The sequence below is a fragment of the Sorghum bicolor genome, chromosome 1 (assembly GCF_000003195.3).
Source record: "Sorghum bicolor cultivar BTx623 chromosome 1, Sorghum_bicolor_NCBIv3, whole genome shotgun sequence".
In the NCBI taxonomy this organism is placed as follows: Eukaryota; Viridiplantae; Streptophyta; class Magnoliopsida; order Poales; family Poaceae; genus Sorghum; species Sorghum bicolor.
The window spans coordinates 62,864,331-62,881,062 of NC_012870.2; the positions used below are offsets into that span (position 1 = coordinate 62,864,331).

The following is a 16,732-nucleotide window of genomic DNA, read 5'->3' on the forward strand; positions in this document are numbered from 1 at the left end:
TTTATCATAAAATAGCTCCAAACGGCTTCTGAAGCCAATAGAAAAGCCGTGCCAAACAGAGCCCTTAATACTCTACGTCATAACGGGGACGACGTACATGGTTTATCTAGTCATTTAGAACAACAGTTGAGAAGCCTAAGATCCTGTTTGGTTCCCTTTGCTAAATTTTAATTAACCAGCTAAAATTATTTTAGCTATTTTTAAATGACTAGTAGGACTAAGCTATTTTAGTTCCGTTTTATGCAGTGTGTTTGGAACTTTAGCTACTAAAGTGACTAAAATTTAGCTGACTAAAATTTAGCTGGGGGAACCAAACACGCCCTAAGAAGTTGGAGTTTAACATTCAAATTCAGCCAATCAAGCTTGTATGTTAAGGGAAGTTTGCTGAGGTCCTTTTGTTAATTACGACGAGCGCAGAATCTCGAGAGATATGCTATGGTGTACTTCACAGAGCCACATGCCACCAAATTGTAGGGAATATGTCAGTTCCACGAGGGTAGAACCCTAAAATAACCCACTAATGCATAAACAAGGCCACTGATCCCTTGCTCCGTCCTCATTAACCCTCCAATCAATTCATCAAACCCTAGATTAAGCTCCACAAATCAAAGCAAGGCCTAACTAGGAGGCAAACGCCAAGCGGATCCAGTACTCCCACCTGTTGTTTGCCTTTGCATGTCCATGCACATCTCCTCATCTCCTTGCAAGATTGCATGCATGAAGCCCATGAGCTGCCACGAGCAAGAGCACCCGGAGCTCGCCGCCACCACGACCAACAGCAGCGCCTTCGACTGGCTTGAGGATTCCATCTCCTTCCTCACCGCAGATGTCGACATCGCCGCCGGCTACGGGTGGTGGTCCGATCCCGCGGCGGTGCAGCAAGATGATATTGGCAGCGTCGTGGCGCAGACGCTTTCGCCCCCGGCGCCGCTGCTGACGACTACCAGTACCAGTCCGCCCCTGGCGCACACCTCGCCAAGCATTGCGTCACCGGCCGTGTCGTCGCCGTCGGAGCCTTCTTCGACCAAGAAGCGCAAGTCCCCGGCTCACAGGGCGTCCGCCCACAGTGGCAGCAACCAGCGCCGCCGCGCTGACCAGGACAGGCCAGCAGGTGCCGGTGGCGGCGGCGGCAGCAAGAAGGGCGGCTCCAAGGGCGGGGGAGCGGGATCCGACCGGGACACGCGGTGGGCGGAGCAGCTCCTGAACCCGTGCGCGGCGGCCGTCGAGGCCGGCAACCTGTCGCGCGTGCAGCACCTGTTCTACGTGCTCGGCGAGCTCGCCTCCTTCTCCGGCGACGCCAACCACCGGCTGGCCGCGCACGGGCTGCACGCGCTCGCCCGCAGGCTCCCCGCCGCCGTCGGCCCGGCGGCCGCGGCGACCGTGCGTGTGCCGCCCTGCGAGTGCCCGACGCCGGCGTTCGCGGGCGCGGAGCCCCGGCTGTTCCGCGCGTCGCTCATCAGGTTCCACGAGGTGAGCCCGTGGTTCGCGCTCCCGAACGCGCTCGCCAACGCGGCCATCGCGCAGGCCGCGTCGCGCGGCGGCCCCGCGGCGGAGCCCCGGCCGCTCCACGTCGTCGACCTCGGCGTCTCGCACGGCGTGCAGTGGCCGACGCTGCTGGAGTCGCTGACCAGGCAGCCCGGCGGGCGCGCGCCGCCCTCCGTCCGCCTCACCGTCGCGGGCGCCGCGGCCACACCGCCGGCGCCCTTCTCGGCGTCGCCTCCGGGGTACGACTTCTCGCCGCACCTCATCCGGTACGCCAAGTCCATCAACCTGCAGCTCGCCGTCAGCCGCGCGGCGTCCCTGGACTCCGTGCAGCATGGGTTCGCCTCCCCGCCGGGCGGTGGGGAGGCCCTCGTCGTGTGTCTCCAGTTCCGGCTGGGCCACGCCAGCGCCGACGAGCGGACAGAGATCCTAAGGAAGGTGCGAGGCCTCAACCCGGAGCTGGTGGTGGTCTCGGAGCTCGACGGCGGCGGTGACGGCACCGCGGCGGGCGAGTTCACGGCGAGGCTGGAGCTGCTGTGGCGGTTCCTGGAGTCGACGTCCGCGGCGTTCAAGGGGAGGGACGGGGACGAGAGGCGCCTGCTGGAGGCCGAGGCGGGGACGTCCGTCGCGTCGGAGGCGGCGGGAGCAGGGAAGGAGGCGTGGCGGGAGCGCATGGCGGCGGCCGGGTTCGAGGAGTCCGCGTTCGGCGACGAGGCGGTGGAGTCGGCCAAGTCGCTGCTGAGGAAGTACGACGGCGGCTGGGAGATGTCGGCGTCGGGTGCGGCCGGCGCGGTGGCGCTGCGGTGGAAGGGGCAGCCGGTGTCGTTCTGCTCGCTGTGGCGGCCGGCGTGCAGCGGCTGAGGCTGAGCCCGTGGAGCCGGTCCACGCGTCCATGTCTCCACGATCATGGCGGATGATCTGGGCCGTGCGCTGCGAGTCCATGGAAAATTGAATTGGCAGGTGATGCAGCACCTGCACAGTCCCAGGAGCTAGCCGACGCGCCTTGGACATGGTCCATGGACCATGGAACAGAGCAGGCCTTGCCGTGCCGCCGGTGCACCATGGAAGTGTGTGTTACCGGCGGTGTACGGGAAGCCATGGCGAAACCAGTGTAGGTGTAGCTCTTTTATTTTCTCTCTTCCTCACTCTTGTTTTCGAAGAAGAAAGCTACTGCAGTTGTCAGTGGTCATTTTTGTACAGATCGATCGATACGATTCCTTTGTTGATTTCTCTGCCCCCATGCACGCATGCTTGTTTGGTTTAATTTCCTAGTATCAGCAGCGTACCAACATGCATATACGCTCCAAGTAGACAAACGTGGTAAGCAGGTACCATACCATGTACCCCAAATCAAGAGCATGTACTTGCATTGCTTCGTGTGATCAGGGAGAATCGAATCAACTGGCAGCTCAATAGTTTGTTAATACAATATATATAAAACATCTCACTGTAGTGCCACAGTCAGGAATCTCACGTGTTATACGTGTAGATGAAAATACTTACATGGGTAGCCACTGGCAATGGGGGCCGTAACTGAGTACCCAACGGGTATTTACTCTAACAAGGTTCGGATATGCACTAAACACGTTATCTATGGATGTATAAATGGGCAAAACCTTTGACCCATTAGGTACATGGATATTGGAACGTCCCGTGTAGAAATTCTACCACGCTCAAAATGAAATAGCTTAGCCCAAAAAAATGGAAATCCTAAGTATTTAACTATTTTTATTTTCTAAAAAAATAACTATTTTTCTCATAATCCCCCACCCCTCTCGCATGCCAAGAGCCCATCACCCTCAGCCCACCAACCACACCTCCCACTAGCCCGCACCTTGTCTGAGGCCTTGTTTAGTTCCGAAAAGTAAAAAGTTTTCGGTACTGTAGCACTTTCGTTTGTTTGTGACAAATATTATCCAATCATGGACTAACTAGGATCAAAAGATTCGTCTCGTAATTTACAACTAAAGTGTGTAATTAGTTTTTGTTTTCGTCTATATTTAATATTTCATGTATGTGCCACAAGATTCGATGTGACGAGGAATCTTGAAAACTTTTTGGTTTTCAGAGTAAACTAAACAAGGCCTAAATTTATGTGTTCTCAAATAATATATTAGAGGGAATGGGTAACCCGTCGGATTTATGTGTTAGCTAGGTGTAAATATGGGGAAAACTCTTCCTACAACTGGATATGGGGATTTTGATGGTAGTGTATTTTTCTGGTGGGGATGGGTATAGTATAGGGTGTTAATACCTCACCCCTAGTAGCGTCTAGTGAGATTCAACATCAATTAAATCAAATATGATGTGTTTGGAATATACAAAATATGCCAACTTAACATATACTACCTCCGTCCCAAAAGGTGCAATTCTAGATTTGATTTAAATCAAACTATCTTAAAATCTAATTAAATTTAAATAAAATAGTATCAACATTTATAACTTTGATGAATAAATGTACTATGAAAACTTATTTCATAACTTAAGATGGTTTGACTTAATATTGTACTACAATTTCGTACTTCCTTCATCTCAAATTATAAGCCATTCTAAGAATTTTGGAGATTCAAAACATCTCAAGTATGACCAAATTTATATGATAAAATAATAATATTTATGATGCTAACTAAGTATCATTAGGTTCTTCATCATTTTATTTTTATAGTATACCTATTTGATGTTAAAAAACTTTATAATCCTCTCTATAATTTTGATCAAACTTGAGATGTTTTGACTCTTCAAGATTCTTAGAATGACTTAACTGGAATGGAGTATTTTTTTAAGAAAAAACTTTAATATGCTCCACGTATACCACTTAAAACATGATAGGTAGATGGTACCTTAATGCATACAGCATCTGACATAAAATGCTATATAAGCGTATTTTGTACCTTTAATTAAAAATTATTCAAATTACACGCAAGTCTAGGATATAGAACTTTCATTCAAAGTGCTTCTATGTTTCACTAGCAAATGACAACATATTATAGGAAAAATTAAGAACTAAATAGTCATGGTTTTCACTAATCAAAATACGCTTACCATTTCAGAAAGAGGGAACTCAATATTCGATTGCTGCAAAGTAGCTGAAGTTTCCACTGCAATGTAGATGTGCTATTACTCTAGTCTAGTAGGAGTACTTGGGTCATATTTAGACCCTCTGAGCTAATACGGAGTAGTTACTAGCTGCTAAAATTAGCTCTAATGGACGCAAACACCCCAGCCAATAACCAAAATTAATAGCTTACAATGATCTATTTAGCTAATAAAAAATTGTTAGCTGGCTCTTGATTGCAAAGTACTAATAAAAAATATTAGCTAGCTCTTAATTGGAAATAATTACTAGCTGGAGGATTCAAACAGGTTTTAGCTAATAGCATCGCTAGTAAAAAGTAATTAGCTGGCTTCTTTTAGCTAGCAGTAAACAGTGAGCTGCTAGTAAAAAGTAATTAGCTGGCTTCTTTTAGCTAGCAACTAACCATTAGCTAGCTTCTTTTAGCTAACAGCTAACAATAGCTGCTAGCAAAAAGTAATTAGCTGGCTTCTTTTAGCAAAAAGTAATTAGCTGGCTGCTAACAATTAGCTGCTAGTAAAAAGTAATTATTAGCTGGCTTCTTTTAGTTAGCAACTAACAATTAACTGCTAGTAAAAAGTAATTAGCTGGCTTCTTTTAGCTAGCAGCTTTTTTTTCGAAGGAATAATTATGAGCCGGCTTCTTTTAGCTAGCAGCTAACAATTAGCTGCTAGTGAAAAGTAATTAGATGGCTTCTTTTAGCTGCTAGTAAAAAATAATTAGCTGGCTTCTCTTAGCTAGCAGCTAACAATTAGCTGCCAGGATCGTCCAGTAGCACTACTTCAACAATATCTTTTTAGCGAAGAATTAATATTTTTCTCTTATAACATTTCAATAATCAGCATTAGCATAAGCCAAGGAACATTGTTTTTCATGTTACTTTTAGTTCTATGTTTTAATTGTTTCAATTCTGCTTGCGGATAAAAATCACAATTTGGTGCCATCATCACTAATACTCACTCTATTTTAAATTATATAAGACGTTTTAGCTTTTGTAGATACATAGTTTTTTACTATGCACTTAGATATATACATTATGTCTAGGTGCATAGCAAACAATATATCTAGAAAAGCCAAAACATTTTATAATTTAGAACGGAGAGAGTAACTTGCAATACTAATAATGCAATTTTTGCCCTCTTGAGATAAATGCTAATTTTACTAAGAACATGCAGACCCAGATACCATTGTAGCAGATATTAACCTTTTAGTGAGCAAGTACAAAATACACTACTAGCACAGTTGTTTTCCTTCCCTAAAGCAACGTTCTTGCAGGCAGAAACTTATGCTGCTGCTGTACTGCACACGTGGTTAAATAGGTGGGTGGTAGTCAATAAGATCATACCAATACAACACTAATCTCTTCAAAACATTATTCTCCAGACTAGAGGATGAGGAAAAGGAAACTAGTCTAACCGACGACGATGAATGGTTAGCCCATGTTCAGCTGATCAATGGTCATCCGAGGACGCTTTGCAGCAGCAGCTGCCACAGCATTGAGTTGGAATGAAACCCTCTGACCATGTTGGGGAGTGTGCTGTTGCTCGTTATTTCTCTGATCCTGCGAGAAGGTTGGATTAGAATTTGCTGGGTTCGGTGTCAGACTTGGGTTGGATTCTTCATTCTCATCCTCTGTTTCCTCATATTGAGGTGGTGGCTTCAATGGAGGTAGGAGTTGGTAGTTCTGGGCCAACAGTGTGTCCTGCTCAGGTGGGAGGGGAATTGAGCCTGGAGGAGCAATTGATTTGGGCAGTGGAATTCTGTTTCGGCTACGGGCCAGCTCAAGGAGAACCTAACAAGAAGAGGAAATAACTTGTTAGCAAAAAACACTGCTATGCACATGTTCTCTACAGAGAAGACTAGGTCAACTTAACTTTTCAGGAATCCAATGAAACAACAAGAGCTTCTTACTAACCCCTAGATTCAAAATATTAAGCGCGCCATAACCACAGAAGACACACCAAAACATGAGTTCCAGTGTTTCACCACAGCTCTCTTACACTTTTTAGTTGTGCTAAGAAGACAACAACCAACAAGCATATTTATAAATGGCTTTCTCTGTACTAGGGAATCTAGGAACATGAAAAGTCAATATGAAATCCCTGTAGACTAAGCATGATGTAACAGCATTGCATCTTCTTATTTTAATACCATAACACACTTGTACAACTAACATAATGTGGTATCGAGATTCTCATCTCAAGACAAAGAGGTAACGACTTCTAAATTGTGGCACTCCACTTGGAAAATCTGAAGATCAACAAGCGTGCTCCGGATTTTCTAGTGGGATGATTTAAAGATGCCTAACAATGACTTGATTTTCTGGTCTGAGTAGAAGTTCTTTATAAATAGATAAAAGTTATGTTTCCATGTTGGTTAAATTTGATGGCAAAAAGATGATTTTGGTTGCTGGGTTCAGCTGTTAGTTGATGTTTTCTACTTTTCTTTCTTTGCATCTAACAAGAACTCTTCCAAATATAGAGACTATTCCCTAAAGGTCAAAGTTCTCTCTAACAGAAAGAGTCTTGCAATCCATCATAAACTAAAGATCACAAAATTCACAATTAGAGATTGTTCACTACAAGATCAAGTTGTCACTGTGTAATCTATCACAAAAATGTGATGAGATCAATATGATCTACTAGTGAAACACAAACAAAGACTATTTTCTGTTGTACTCCCTCCGTCTCAAGATATTAGGTGCAACTGCTTTTTCAGTGAGTCCCAGGATACAAGGCGCCAGACTCTTCCGATGCATGCAACAGCTAGTGCAGTAGCCTGTTTTGCATGCACAATTTACTGCAGATTGCTATACCTTCCTCGTTTTACTCCCATCCATTAGATGAGCTCCGTCAAATTTGCATCTGCATGTAGGCATGCATGGGAGTAGCTCGGTGTTTTGGCTAACGGCACCGTGAAGAAACGTTGCATGCATTAAAATGGAGATGGAACCCAAGAGAAATTTTTAGGAGCACGCGCTAATTAATTTGCTCCTTGGTCTTTGTGATTTTTGAGTTGCGCCTAGTATCCTGAGACGGAGGGAGTATTATATTAAATAACCTCAGCAAATAAACTATAAAGTGTTCTTTAAAACAAACCTTCACAAGCTCAATTTAAACATACGGAATGATAGTTGAAGTTTCGAATTGTTGGCTACACACATCCCAAAGTATGACTGGAGGAATTATTCATTATGAGCTAAGCAAGAAAGAAATCAACTTACTCTTTTCAAATGTTAATTTAGTACTTCCCAAGCTTCCTTGGGTAAGCTATGTATCATTTCCTCGGCCGAGTATTAGTTTAGTTCTATAAATAAACAGATAAAAGTTCTGTATTCTCTTGGTTAAATTTGACGGAAAAAAGATGGTTTTGGTTGCTGGGTTCAGCTGTCGGTTGATGTTTTCTACTTTTTTTTTCTTTGCATCTGACGAGATCACTTGCAAATTTAGAGACTATTTTCTAAATGTCAAAGTTGTCTTTAGAATAAATAGTCTTGCAATCCACCATGAAAAAAGAACAATTCTAGTCTCTAGTGATTGTTCACTGAAGGTCAAGTTGACACTGTAAAAAAGGTGATACTGGAGATCAATATGATGTACTAGAAACACAAGCAAAGAGTATTTTCTGTTGTATTATATTTAATAACATCAACAAATTATAATGAAAATATAAAGTTTTTTGAAACAAAGCTTCACAGGCCATATCTAAATATACAGCCAAAATTTTGAATTGTTGACTACACATGTCCTGAAACAGTGCTTTGTGGCCGGAGAGATATTCATTATGAGCTAAGCAAGAAAGATATAAAATTTACTCTTTTCAAATGTTAATTGACACTTCCCAAGCTTCCTTAGGTAAGTGATGTATCATTTTCTGGGTGAGCAAGTACATATTATAATTTTTATGTGCAGAGTCGAAGGGGTCAACTCAACTGAGGCCTTGTTCAGTTCCCAAAATTTTGGGTTTTTGGGCACTGTAGCACTTTCGTTTTTATTTGACAAATATTATCTAATCATGGACTAACTAAGTTTAAAAGATTTATCTCGTGATTTACAGGTAAACTGTGCATTTAGTTTTTGTTTTCATCTATATTTAATGCTTCATGCATGTACTGTCAAGGGCACGGTGATCCAAGGTAGCAGGCCCTCGACTACGGAGCTCGTAGTCTCCGGCCGAGTCTTCCAGGGCGGAGGTTATAACCCTCTCTGCCGCCTGGGCTTAAGCACGAGGGAGAGAGAAGGAGATTGATAATTGATCTTGCTTAATTCCTCATAATCTGAGTACAAGCCATATATAAAGGCCAATAGGCCAACTAATTATAGAAACAAACTCCCTAATTTTCCTCCTAGCCGCTCAGATTGGCCCTGCCATATCAGTCCGCGGCGATCACGACTGCTGCGTCGCGCGCGGCTTCCTCGCGAACCGCGGCCCGCTCTGCAGCCCTGCGGACGTCGCGCGCCCTACGGCGCCTTGCGTACGCCGTGCCCCACATGACATGTACCCCAAGATTCAATGTGATGGGGAATCTTGAAATTTTTTGGAAACTAAACAAGGCCTGAGATCATGTTAATTGCATTTAGGAATACCACATCTAAAGAAACCTCTTATCAACTCTTAAGAATGTCTGTCATAAGGCAACAAATATACTTAGTGATGCCGCTGATGCCTCATAACAAGCAAGAAGTAAATTGTGTTCGTGACATTGTAATCTTCCAGAAATGCATCTTAATACTCAGTACTAGGTGTAGTCAGGAAGCACCCAAACACTTTTTTCATATCCATATTCCATAACACAACTTTATCACTGAATGGTCAGATGGAACACTTGATTATGTGGTTCTGCTCAAAGGTTGGTCTGTACTTCGTATGAACTTCTCAACAGATCAAATATTATAGCAGATAGTCAATTAACAGATCTAATAGGAATTGTTGAGTCAGTGTGTTTTAATCAAAGAATCTCGACAAAAAGTACCAATAACCTTGTCATAGGTAGATGCATACAATGAAGATTTTGACACACAAGAAACAACTACGAGGCAGAAGTACAAATGCAACCAAACAAGAAAGCAAATTAGTCCAGTGCAGTTCTAATATTCTGCCAAGTACAAGTCTTTGATGGCGTTTAAGAATGTAGAGAATCATTAATAGATGATTTAAATTTAGCTAGAAATTATGGTCTTCCTGTATCAAGGTGCAATGCAACAACCATAGTGTTATGCTACAGAGTGTTCACCTTTGATTAAAAACAGAGGGAAATACGAAACAAAAACAAAACACAATACCCTAATGCAACAGAGAATTCAATCCTTGAAGTATCAATCGGGCATCATCTACATCTAATCATCTATAACTTCAAAATGCAACTGGGTGGGTACCTTCAAAATTTATTAGGTATAGGCAATCCATCTTAAGCTGAACCATTTAAAGCTTATGTAGCAAGGGATGCAATAGCTGTAATTTTCCCATTTGAAAGGCAGTTAAATTTCAAATGTGGCAACCTTCACCCTATATCTGACTTCGTCTGTGATGCAATGAAATTTTAAACTTTCCAAAAAAGAGGTAGTTCCTAGACATTATGATCCTAAGTTTTATTAATAGTTAAAATTGCTATAGACATGTAGTAGGAAGTAAAAAGATCACCATATTCTGCAAGGCAGCACAGGGATGACAAATACCATTTTAGAAAAGATGAAGACACAGCTTTAGAAACGTCATTACCTCATTCGTAGAAGAATTTACTACAACACTGAATTTTTGTAATAGTAGTTTAGAATTCTGAATCGTCTCTTACTGGTTATGTTTTGGATTACGATGTTATCGTCTCCGATCTATGTGGCTTTTAGTATTGATCCTCTTTCTGAACATATCTGAACCTATGCTGTAAGTCGACATTTCCATCTCTCTATCAATGGAATTGAGTGAGGACAAGTTAACAAATTTAAAAGACATAATTTCACCAAGACCACATAGAATAGGTACTACTTCAAGACTAGAGAGATGCCAGGAAAACTCTTCTGAGTGAGAAATTGGCTATTATAGGACTCCAAACAGGTGGTTTCTCTATAATAGGATTCCTAACGTTGGTTTCTCCAAAATAGTACTCCAAACATTTACACTAAGCTCTAATGACATTTTGTTTCTTTTTTAATCTCTTTTGCCATCTAAAGATACATCTATTTTTCGTATTGACCGTATTACCCTTCTGCTAATGTATTGATTCATCTACACGAATTCTTTCATCTATGCTTGCAGTCGCGAGACACGACGCGCCGCTCCTCCTTCCTGCGCGTGAACACCGCCGCCCGCCGCTTCGCCGCGCAGACCGCCAGCCCTCCTTCCCTCCCCACGCCGGCGATCGCCCTCCATGGAGGGAGAGCACGCACAGCCAACCAGCATGCACGGCCAGCTAGCTAGCCATGGCCAGCCAAGGAGACGGCAAGGCAGCGAACCAGCCAGGCCACCGTGAATTTTTTTTTCCCATAATAGAGTCAACCTCACAATCTAATGACCGAAGGGTAAAAAGGTCACTTTGGAAATAAATACATGTATTTGGACAAGAAAAGAGATTAAAAAGACACAAAATATCATTATAGCTTAGTCCAAATATTCGGAGTCCTATTTCAAAGAAACCAATGTTAGAAATTCTATTGTAGAGAAAGCACTTATTTGATTGGAGTCCTATAATAGCCATTTCTCCTTATGAGTATTGTTAACAAACAATGGAAGAAATCCCAAGTTCTCGGCCAACTAATCCAGCAAAATCAAAACTAATTCAAAATCAAGTTTCAACTACACGGGCAACACAATAACTAGGGTTGGTGGATTCGACCGTGTAACACCAGCCGACGGAGGAAACAACGATTTGGCGGGATACAAGAAAATAATCATCGAATCCAACTGATTTGCCGAAATTGAAGAACAAAAAGGTAGGATTTTGGGCGGGATTTGTACCTCGCGCGGCGGCGGCTGGGAGAAGGAGAAATTGACCTTGGCCTGGATGGCGAGGCTGACGTCGTCGGCGTCGATCTGAGCCTTCCCGGCGTGGTCGGCGTAGACCTGGGCGTCCCCGAGCACGTCTCCGACGTACCGGTATGCCAGGTCGAGGAACTGGTGCACGACGCGGGGCTCGTACTCGCCCTCGCCGAGACCCATCGAGCGCAGGAGCTCCCGCACCACCCGCGCGTCCCGGGGCTCGTCCGCCGCGGAGGCCCCCGCAACTGCGGTGCCTGCGGCAGCGGCGGCCGACGGTGCCGATGGACGTGCGCCGCCGGCGTCCATGGTTGGAACGCGGTTGTGCTTGGTGGGGTTTCGACTTTCGCCGTTCCGGGAGTGTGACGTCACCGTATCAGGGGCTCAGCCGCTCAGGGCAACCTGGTTCTACACAGAGACATGGTTTGAAATTTAGCTAAGGTTTAACATTTTAGATTCTCCTTCGCCAAGCGACGCTTTGGCCGAGTGGTTAAGGCGTGTGCCTGCTAAGTACATGGGGTTTCCCCGCGAGAGTTCGAATCTCTCAGGCGTCGCACCTTTTTGTAGTTTAACTCCCATTTTTCATTTCCTTTTCTTTTTGTTTATTTCGTCTGCTGTATTTAGAACTTTCTTTTGGCTTTTGCTTTTATCATATTTCTTTTGGATTTTGTGAATTAAACTGAATCACCATCGTTCTTTTAGACTCCCCCGATCAGTTGGCAGCCTTTTGCTAATGGTTCCTGTGTGCGTGCGTTTATAGATGTCGTATTTTTATTATTTCATATGCTAATTTATCACTCCTATTTCTCTTTTCCTTTTTATTGATTTATCTAGTAATTTAGATCTTCCATTTACCTTTTGATTTATCCGCGAGGAGCCATTTGCTGTTGGTTACTGTGTAAGCGCATGCGTCTATACTAGGTCTTACAAAAAAAAGATAAGCATTCTCTGTTTAGGCTCTGTTTAGATTGAAGATGAAAATTTTTTGGGTGTCACATGTGTCGAAAGGATGTCGGGCGGGATTTTTAGAAACTAATAAAAAACAAATTACATAGCTCGTCAGGAAACTGCAAGACAAATCTATTAAGCATAATTAATTTGTCATTAGCGCATTTGGGTTCCTATAGCACTTAAGGCTAATCATGGAGTAACTAGGCTTAAAAAATTAGTCTCACGATTTTCAACCAAACTGTATAATTAGTTTATTTTTTATCTACATTTGATGTTCTATGCATGTGTCTAAAGATTCGATGGGATGGATACAAAATTTTTGGGTGGGAAACTAAATAGGGCCTTAGGACATACACAACTATATATGTCCAACCGACCGTACAGGGCCAGGTCTTATCGTGTCGTGTCGTACCGCAGATCGTCGGGCTGCTACGGGTCATCGTGCCTAGCGGGCCGTGCCTTTACGGGCTTCGTGCCTCGCCTTTGGCCCAAGACACGGCCCGCGGGCCGATTTTCGTGTCGTGCTAGCCCGTCAAGCACATGTGTCGTATTGGCCCACGGCTCATCAAATGGACAACAGCTCATTTTCACCAAATGCTGAAATATTTTATTATTTTCATTAATTGTTTATCATTTTGACCAATATAACAATTAACAACATATATATACAAGTCATAACTACACTAACAGTTCATTTTCACCGGGCCGCTACCGGGCCGACCATTAAAACGGGCCGGCCCGTGCCGCGTGCCTAGGTGGCGGCCCAAGCACGGCCTGGTCCCTCGGCCTGGGCTGGCCCGGGCTCGATGGCCACCGTGTCGTGTCGTGACGTGGTCAGGCTAGCCAAATCACTAGCCCATGGCCTGGGCCGCCGGGCCGTGGGCTGTATGGCCATGTATAGACGCAACTTAAAGCAAGGAGATACTTGCCTTTGTTTTGGGCATAAGGAGGGCAAGACAGATTCGTTTCAGATTTAGAATAGGACAATTATATCTCTGTTTTTTATTGAAGGGATGAGATCATTCTTGTTGTGTGTTTGATAGGAGGGATAGAGGCACGGAGAATCATCACCATTTGGATTCGTTAGACTTTCATTCAGTGGGACCTACATGTTATCATGCCGTGGACATCGCTCCTTAGGATGTACCCGCTAATCCTCCAACTTCTATGCAAGGACCGATTGTTAGAGCTACGGGCAAACCAACATTCTACATTACTTCTAATTGTGTTTATTGGCCAATGTCACCTAGATTGATGGTTGTCGGAGCTACGGCCAGTTCAGCTGAATTAGGGGTAGTTCAGGCAACCTATCCTATGGGTCCAATTTTCCATTTCCTTTCATTACTTCTTGAAAGCTCTTATTCTCTAAACACGTGGCACCATATTATTTGACAATATAAATATGAATGGATGTTGTTTTAATCTCACCGTACAAGAACCTTGATCGTCAAATTTATACCATATATTGACCATCAACATACATGACAGAGAAAATTTTTGAATTTTTTTTATAATACAAGTAGTCTCATATGATAGATATAAACTATTCAAAATGTTGGTGATGCAATCCCAAAGTTGTCCAATGCTTCAAATCTCGTTCTACCAAGTATTCAGGTTGTTGCATTCATTTGCACTAACCACAATAGAACAATGTTAGAAGGTACTGGAATCCTATAATTCATAGTAAAACTAGCCATTTTACCTCTAGTAGCACTGCCACACAAACTCTTATTTTTCATCCATGTACAATTATTTTATATATATATATATAGACTAAAAATCTCCCTATCTCTTTCAACCCTCCATATAGTTTTGCTTCTACTTCATTAATGATAGTGTTGAGAAAATTCCACTTATAACGTTTTAGATCTCATTGATGGTATCTTCAAGAAAAATATGGTGACACATGAGAAAACAAACGCATATATTCCAAATGATGACAAAGCAAATAATTCCCAGCTCTATATAAAGGGGGCTAACAAAAATTGACAAGATATAAGATAAACACAAAATGACAGATAACACGAAAATGATGATCTAAGATAATATGAATCTCATGATTTGGTAGATTGTTGTCGCTAGCCTGTTTCATGCACTAGGTCCACGACGACGACGATGATACACAATCCCAAATCTAAGACGAAATAAAGGGTAAAGTCGTCGAAGCTCCTCCAAATATACCCAAGAAGCATTCTCGTCGGGAAAGCCTTCCCACTGAATCAAAAGTTGTAACCTACCATTGATTGACTGTGAGGTCACGGCCTCCCGTGGAGTACGCAGCACATACTCCCTCCGCAGCGTATGAACTCTCTCTTGCGGAGACATCTTCTTCTGTGGTCCGGGCATATTGTCCCACCTAAGGTCAAGCAACCGCTTGGTGCTTTAGAGAGGAGAGGAACTTTTGGTTTTGTTTTTGTAGGTAGAAAACGATCGACCTTGCCGCTTTATAGAGGTGGGCTCATGCTATGGCTAAAAATATTTGGGAAAGTTGGTGAAATTCTGCAGCCCCAATATTTCCTAGTGATGCTCTCATTCACACTAGCTATGAGGTGGATTGATACGTTTACAAACTATTTTGGAAGTTTGTGTAATCATATTGTACTAAACATTCTAGTTGTTGCTCTTACTCACATTAATCGCTATGAATCAGTTTTGGAAGTTAATAATTGAACAATCACAAATGATTTTGTTTGACGCCCTCAGTCAAACTAGCCATTTCACTAGAAATTCATTGTAGTGGATAGTACATTGATAGCTAGTGCACTAGGTAGGAGGTCTTGGGTGTAAATTCTTGTGTACAAATTAGATGGGTTTCTCTGGCAACGATGGTTTTGGAGACCATGCTCTAGGCCACAACCTCTCGTTTGGTGCCCTTTACTTCACTACAGCCAAAGCAATACATCTAGTCCTCCCCACTACCTTCGCTAGCAACTAGGCCTTACAATTTGGAAGCTTGAATTTCATCAATGTGATAGATTCGAGATGCTCTACCACAACAACTATGCTACATACTATTGACGGTCCTTAACTACAACAATAAACCGTCAAGCAAATATGGAAAAGAGCATATAATAAAAATCTACGTAGAATATGGGTCAAATTGACAGAATTCCACAGTTTTTGTGAATCACTGTTTCTGCAGGGGTTTATCAAGAAAAGAGGACAAGAAATAAAGTACGTCGAGCTAAAAGGCATATTCTACTATGAAACCAAGTTGGGAAGGATCTAGAAGACACGAGAAGACATGTCACTAAAGGCGGGACCCACCTGAAAGGGAGCCAGGTCAACTGAAAGCTACCTTCTCACATATCGGTTCTCCACTGCCTTAGAGTTTGCATCTCTGTCATTTATTAAACTTGATTTGATCTGAGGGTCTCGGTTCATCCCACCATCTTATATAAGGAGAACCCTATCCCCTTAGTTGAGGGGCAACCAAGTCAACCAAGTCCATTATATTATCACTCTTAACTCTACAGTTAGGATAGTGTAGTTGAGAGTTAGAGTTAAGTCAAGCCTGCATCAGGGTACTATAATAGAAATGAATAGTGTAGACATGGTGTCAAGGCTGACCTAAGTTTGCACTCAATCCCATGGATAGTTGTAGTAACTGTAATACCCGATTTTAAGGACAAAATCAGATATGCACCATATGTGAGTTTTAGAAGTCAAACCTCACATATAGCTACAAATAAGGGGTAATACCAAAAGACAATGCATAAATTATATAACGTACATAATATAAAAAAGATAACCTTTGATAGCAAATAACGGATAGACAACTCCAAACTCCGGGTATTAACTTCTGTCTACAGGATCCAACTGACTGGTTGATCACAAGCCTAAACTTCTCCTGAGGTTTGGGGGAAAAAGCAAGAGTGAGTCCATGTCGAACTCCACAAGTATAGCAACTAGATTGTATAGCTCCCACAATCTCATGATCAATGTGACATAAATTATGTAAAGCATTAAATAATAAATAATGAGCATATTTAACACACAAGAATCATCACCCTTAATGTAGATGTCCCCAAGGCCGCTCCTGACCGTGAGCTCGGCTAGTATACTAGTTTTAACACTCTGTAGAGGTTGCACATCTTTACCCATGAGTCATGATTTACCCTTTCACCCGAGGTGATCAGCCTCTTAACCCACTTCCAAGGAAGGTCGGCAGGGATCAATATGAAGCCATTCAAAAGTTCGTCTAACATGTTAGGGCCGCAAGGTTTCCTTTGCGCGCAGATATAGATACCCTCCTTC

General features: G+C 43.2%; 2 protein-coding genes and 1 non-coding gene across 3 annotated transcripts; 2 read left to right on the forward strand and 1 right to left on the reverse strand.

Annotated features, from left to right (window-relative positions):
* On the forward strand, positions 390 to 2,708 carry LOC8080423 (nodulation-signaling pathway 1 protein). Its single transcript, XM_021463294.1, has one exon. It carries the CDS (start codon positions 676 to 678, stop codon positions 2,341 to 2,343), a length of 1,668 nt encoding a protein of 555 aa, XP_021318969.1. The 5' UTR covers positions 390 to 675; the 3' UTR covers positions 2,344 to 2,708.
* LOC8080424 (transcription initiation factor TFIID subunit 9) lies at positions 5,665 to 11,914 on the reverse strand. Its single transcript, XM_002467659.2, has 2 exons — positions 11,507 to 11,914; positions 5,665 to 6,347 (listed from the first exon to the last, which is right to left on the reverse strand). The coding sequence occupies exons 1-2, from the start codon at positions 11,831 to 11,833 to the stop codon at positions 5,988 to 5,990; spliced, it is 687 nt and encodes a 228-aa protein (XP_002467704.1). The 5' UTR covers positions 11,834 to 11,914; the 3' UTR covers positions 5,665 to 5,987.
* TRNAS-GCU lies at positions 11,997 to 12,078 on the forward strand. Its single transcript has one exon. It is a non-coding gene; the product is annotated as a tRNA-Ser (tRNA).

Bases quoted from the DNA above. Each gene is read 5' to 3' on its own strand.
- LOC8080423 (XM_021463294.1), top strand. From the start codon at position 676: ATGTCCATGCACATCTCCTCATCTCCTTGCAAGATTGCATGCATGAAG.
- LOC8080424 (XM_002467659.2), bottom strand. From the start codon at position 11,833: ATGGACGCCGGCGGCGCACGTCCATCGGCACCGTCGGCCGCCGCTGCC. The intron at 6,348-11,506 runs GTACAAATCCCG...TCTTCTTGTTAG, and splicing joins CCCAGCCGCCGCCGCGCGAG to GTTCTCCTTGAGCTGGCCCG.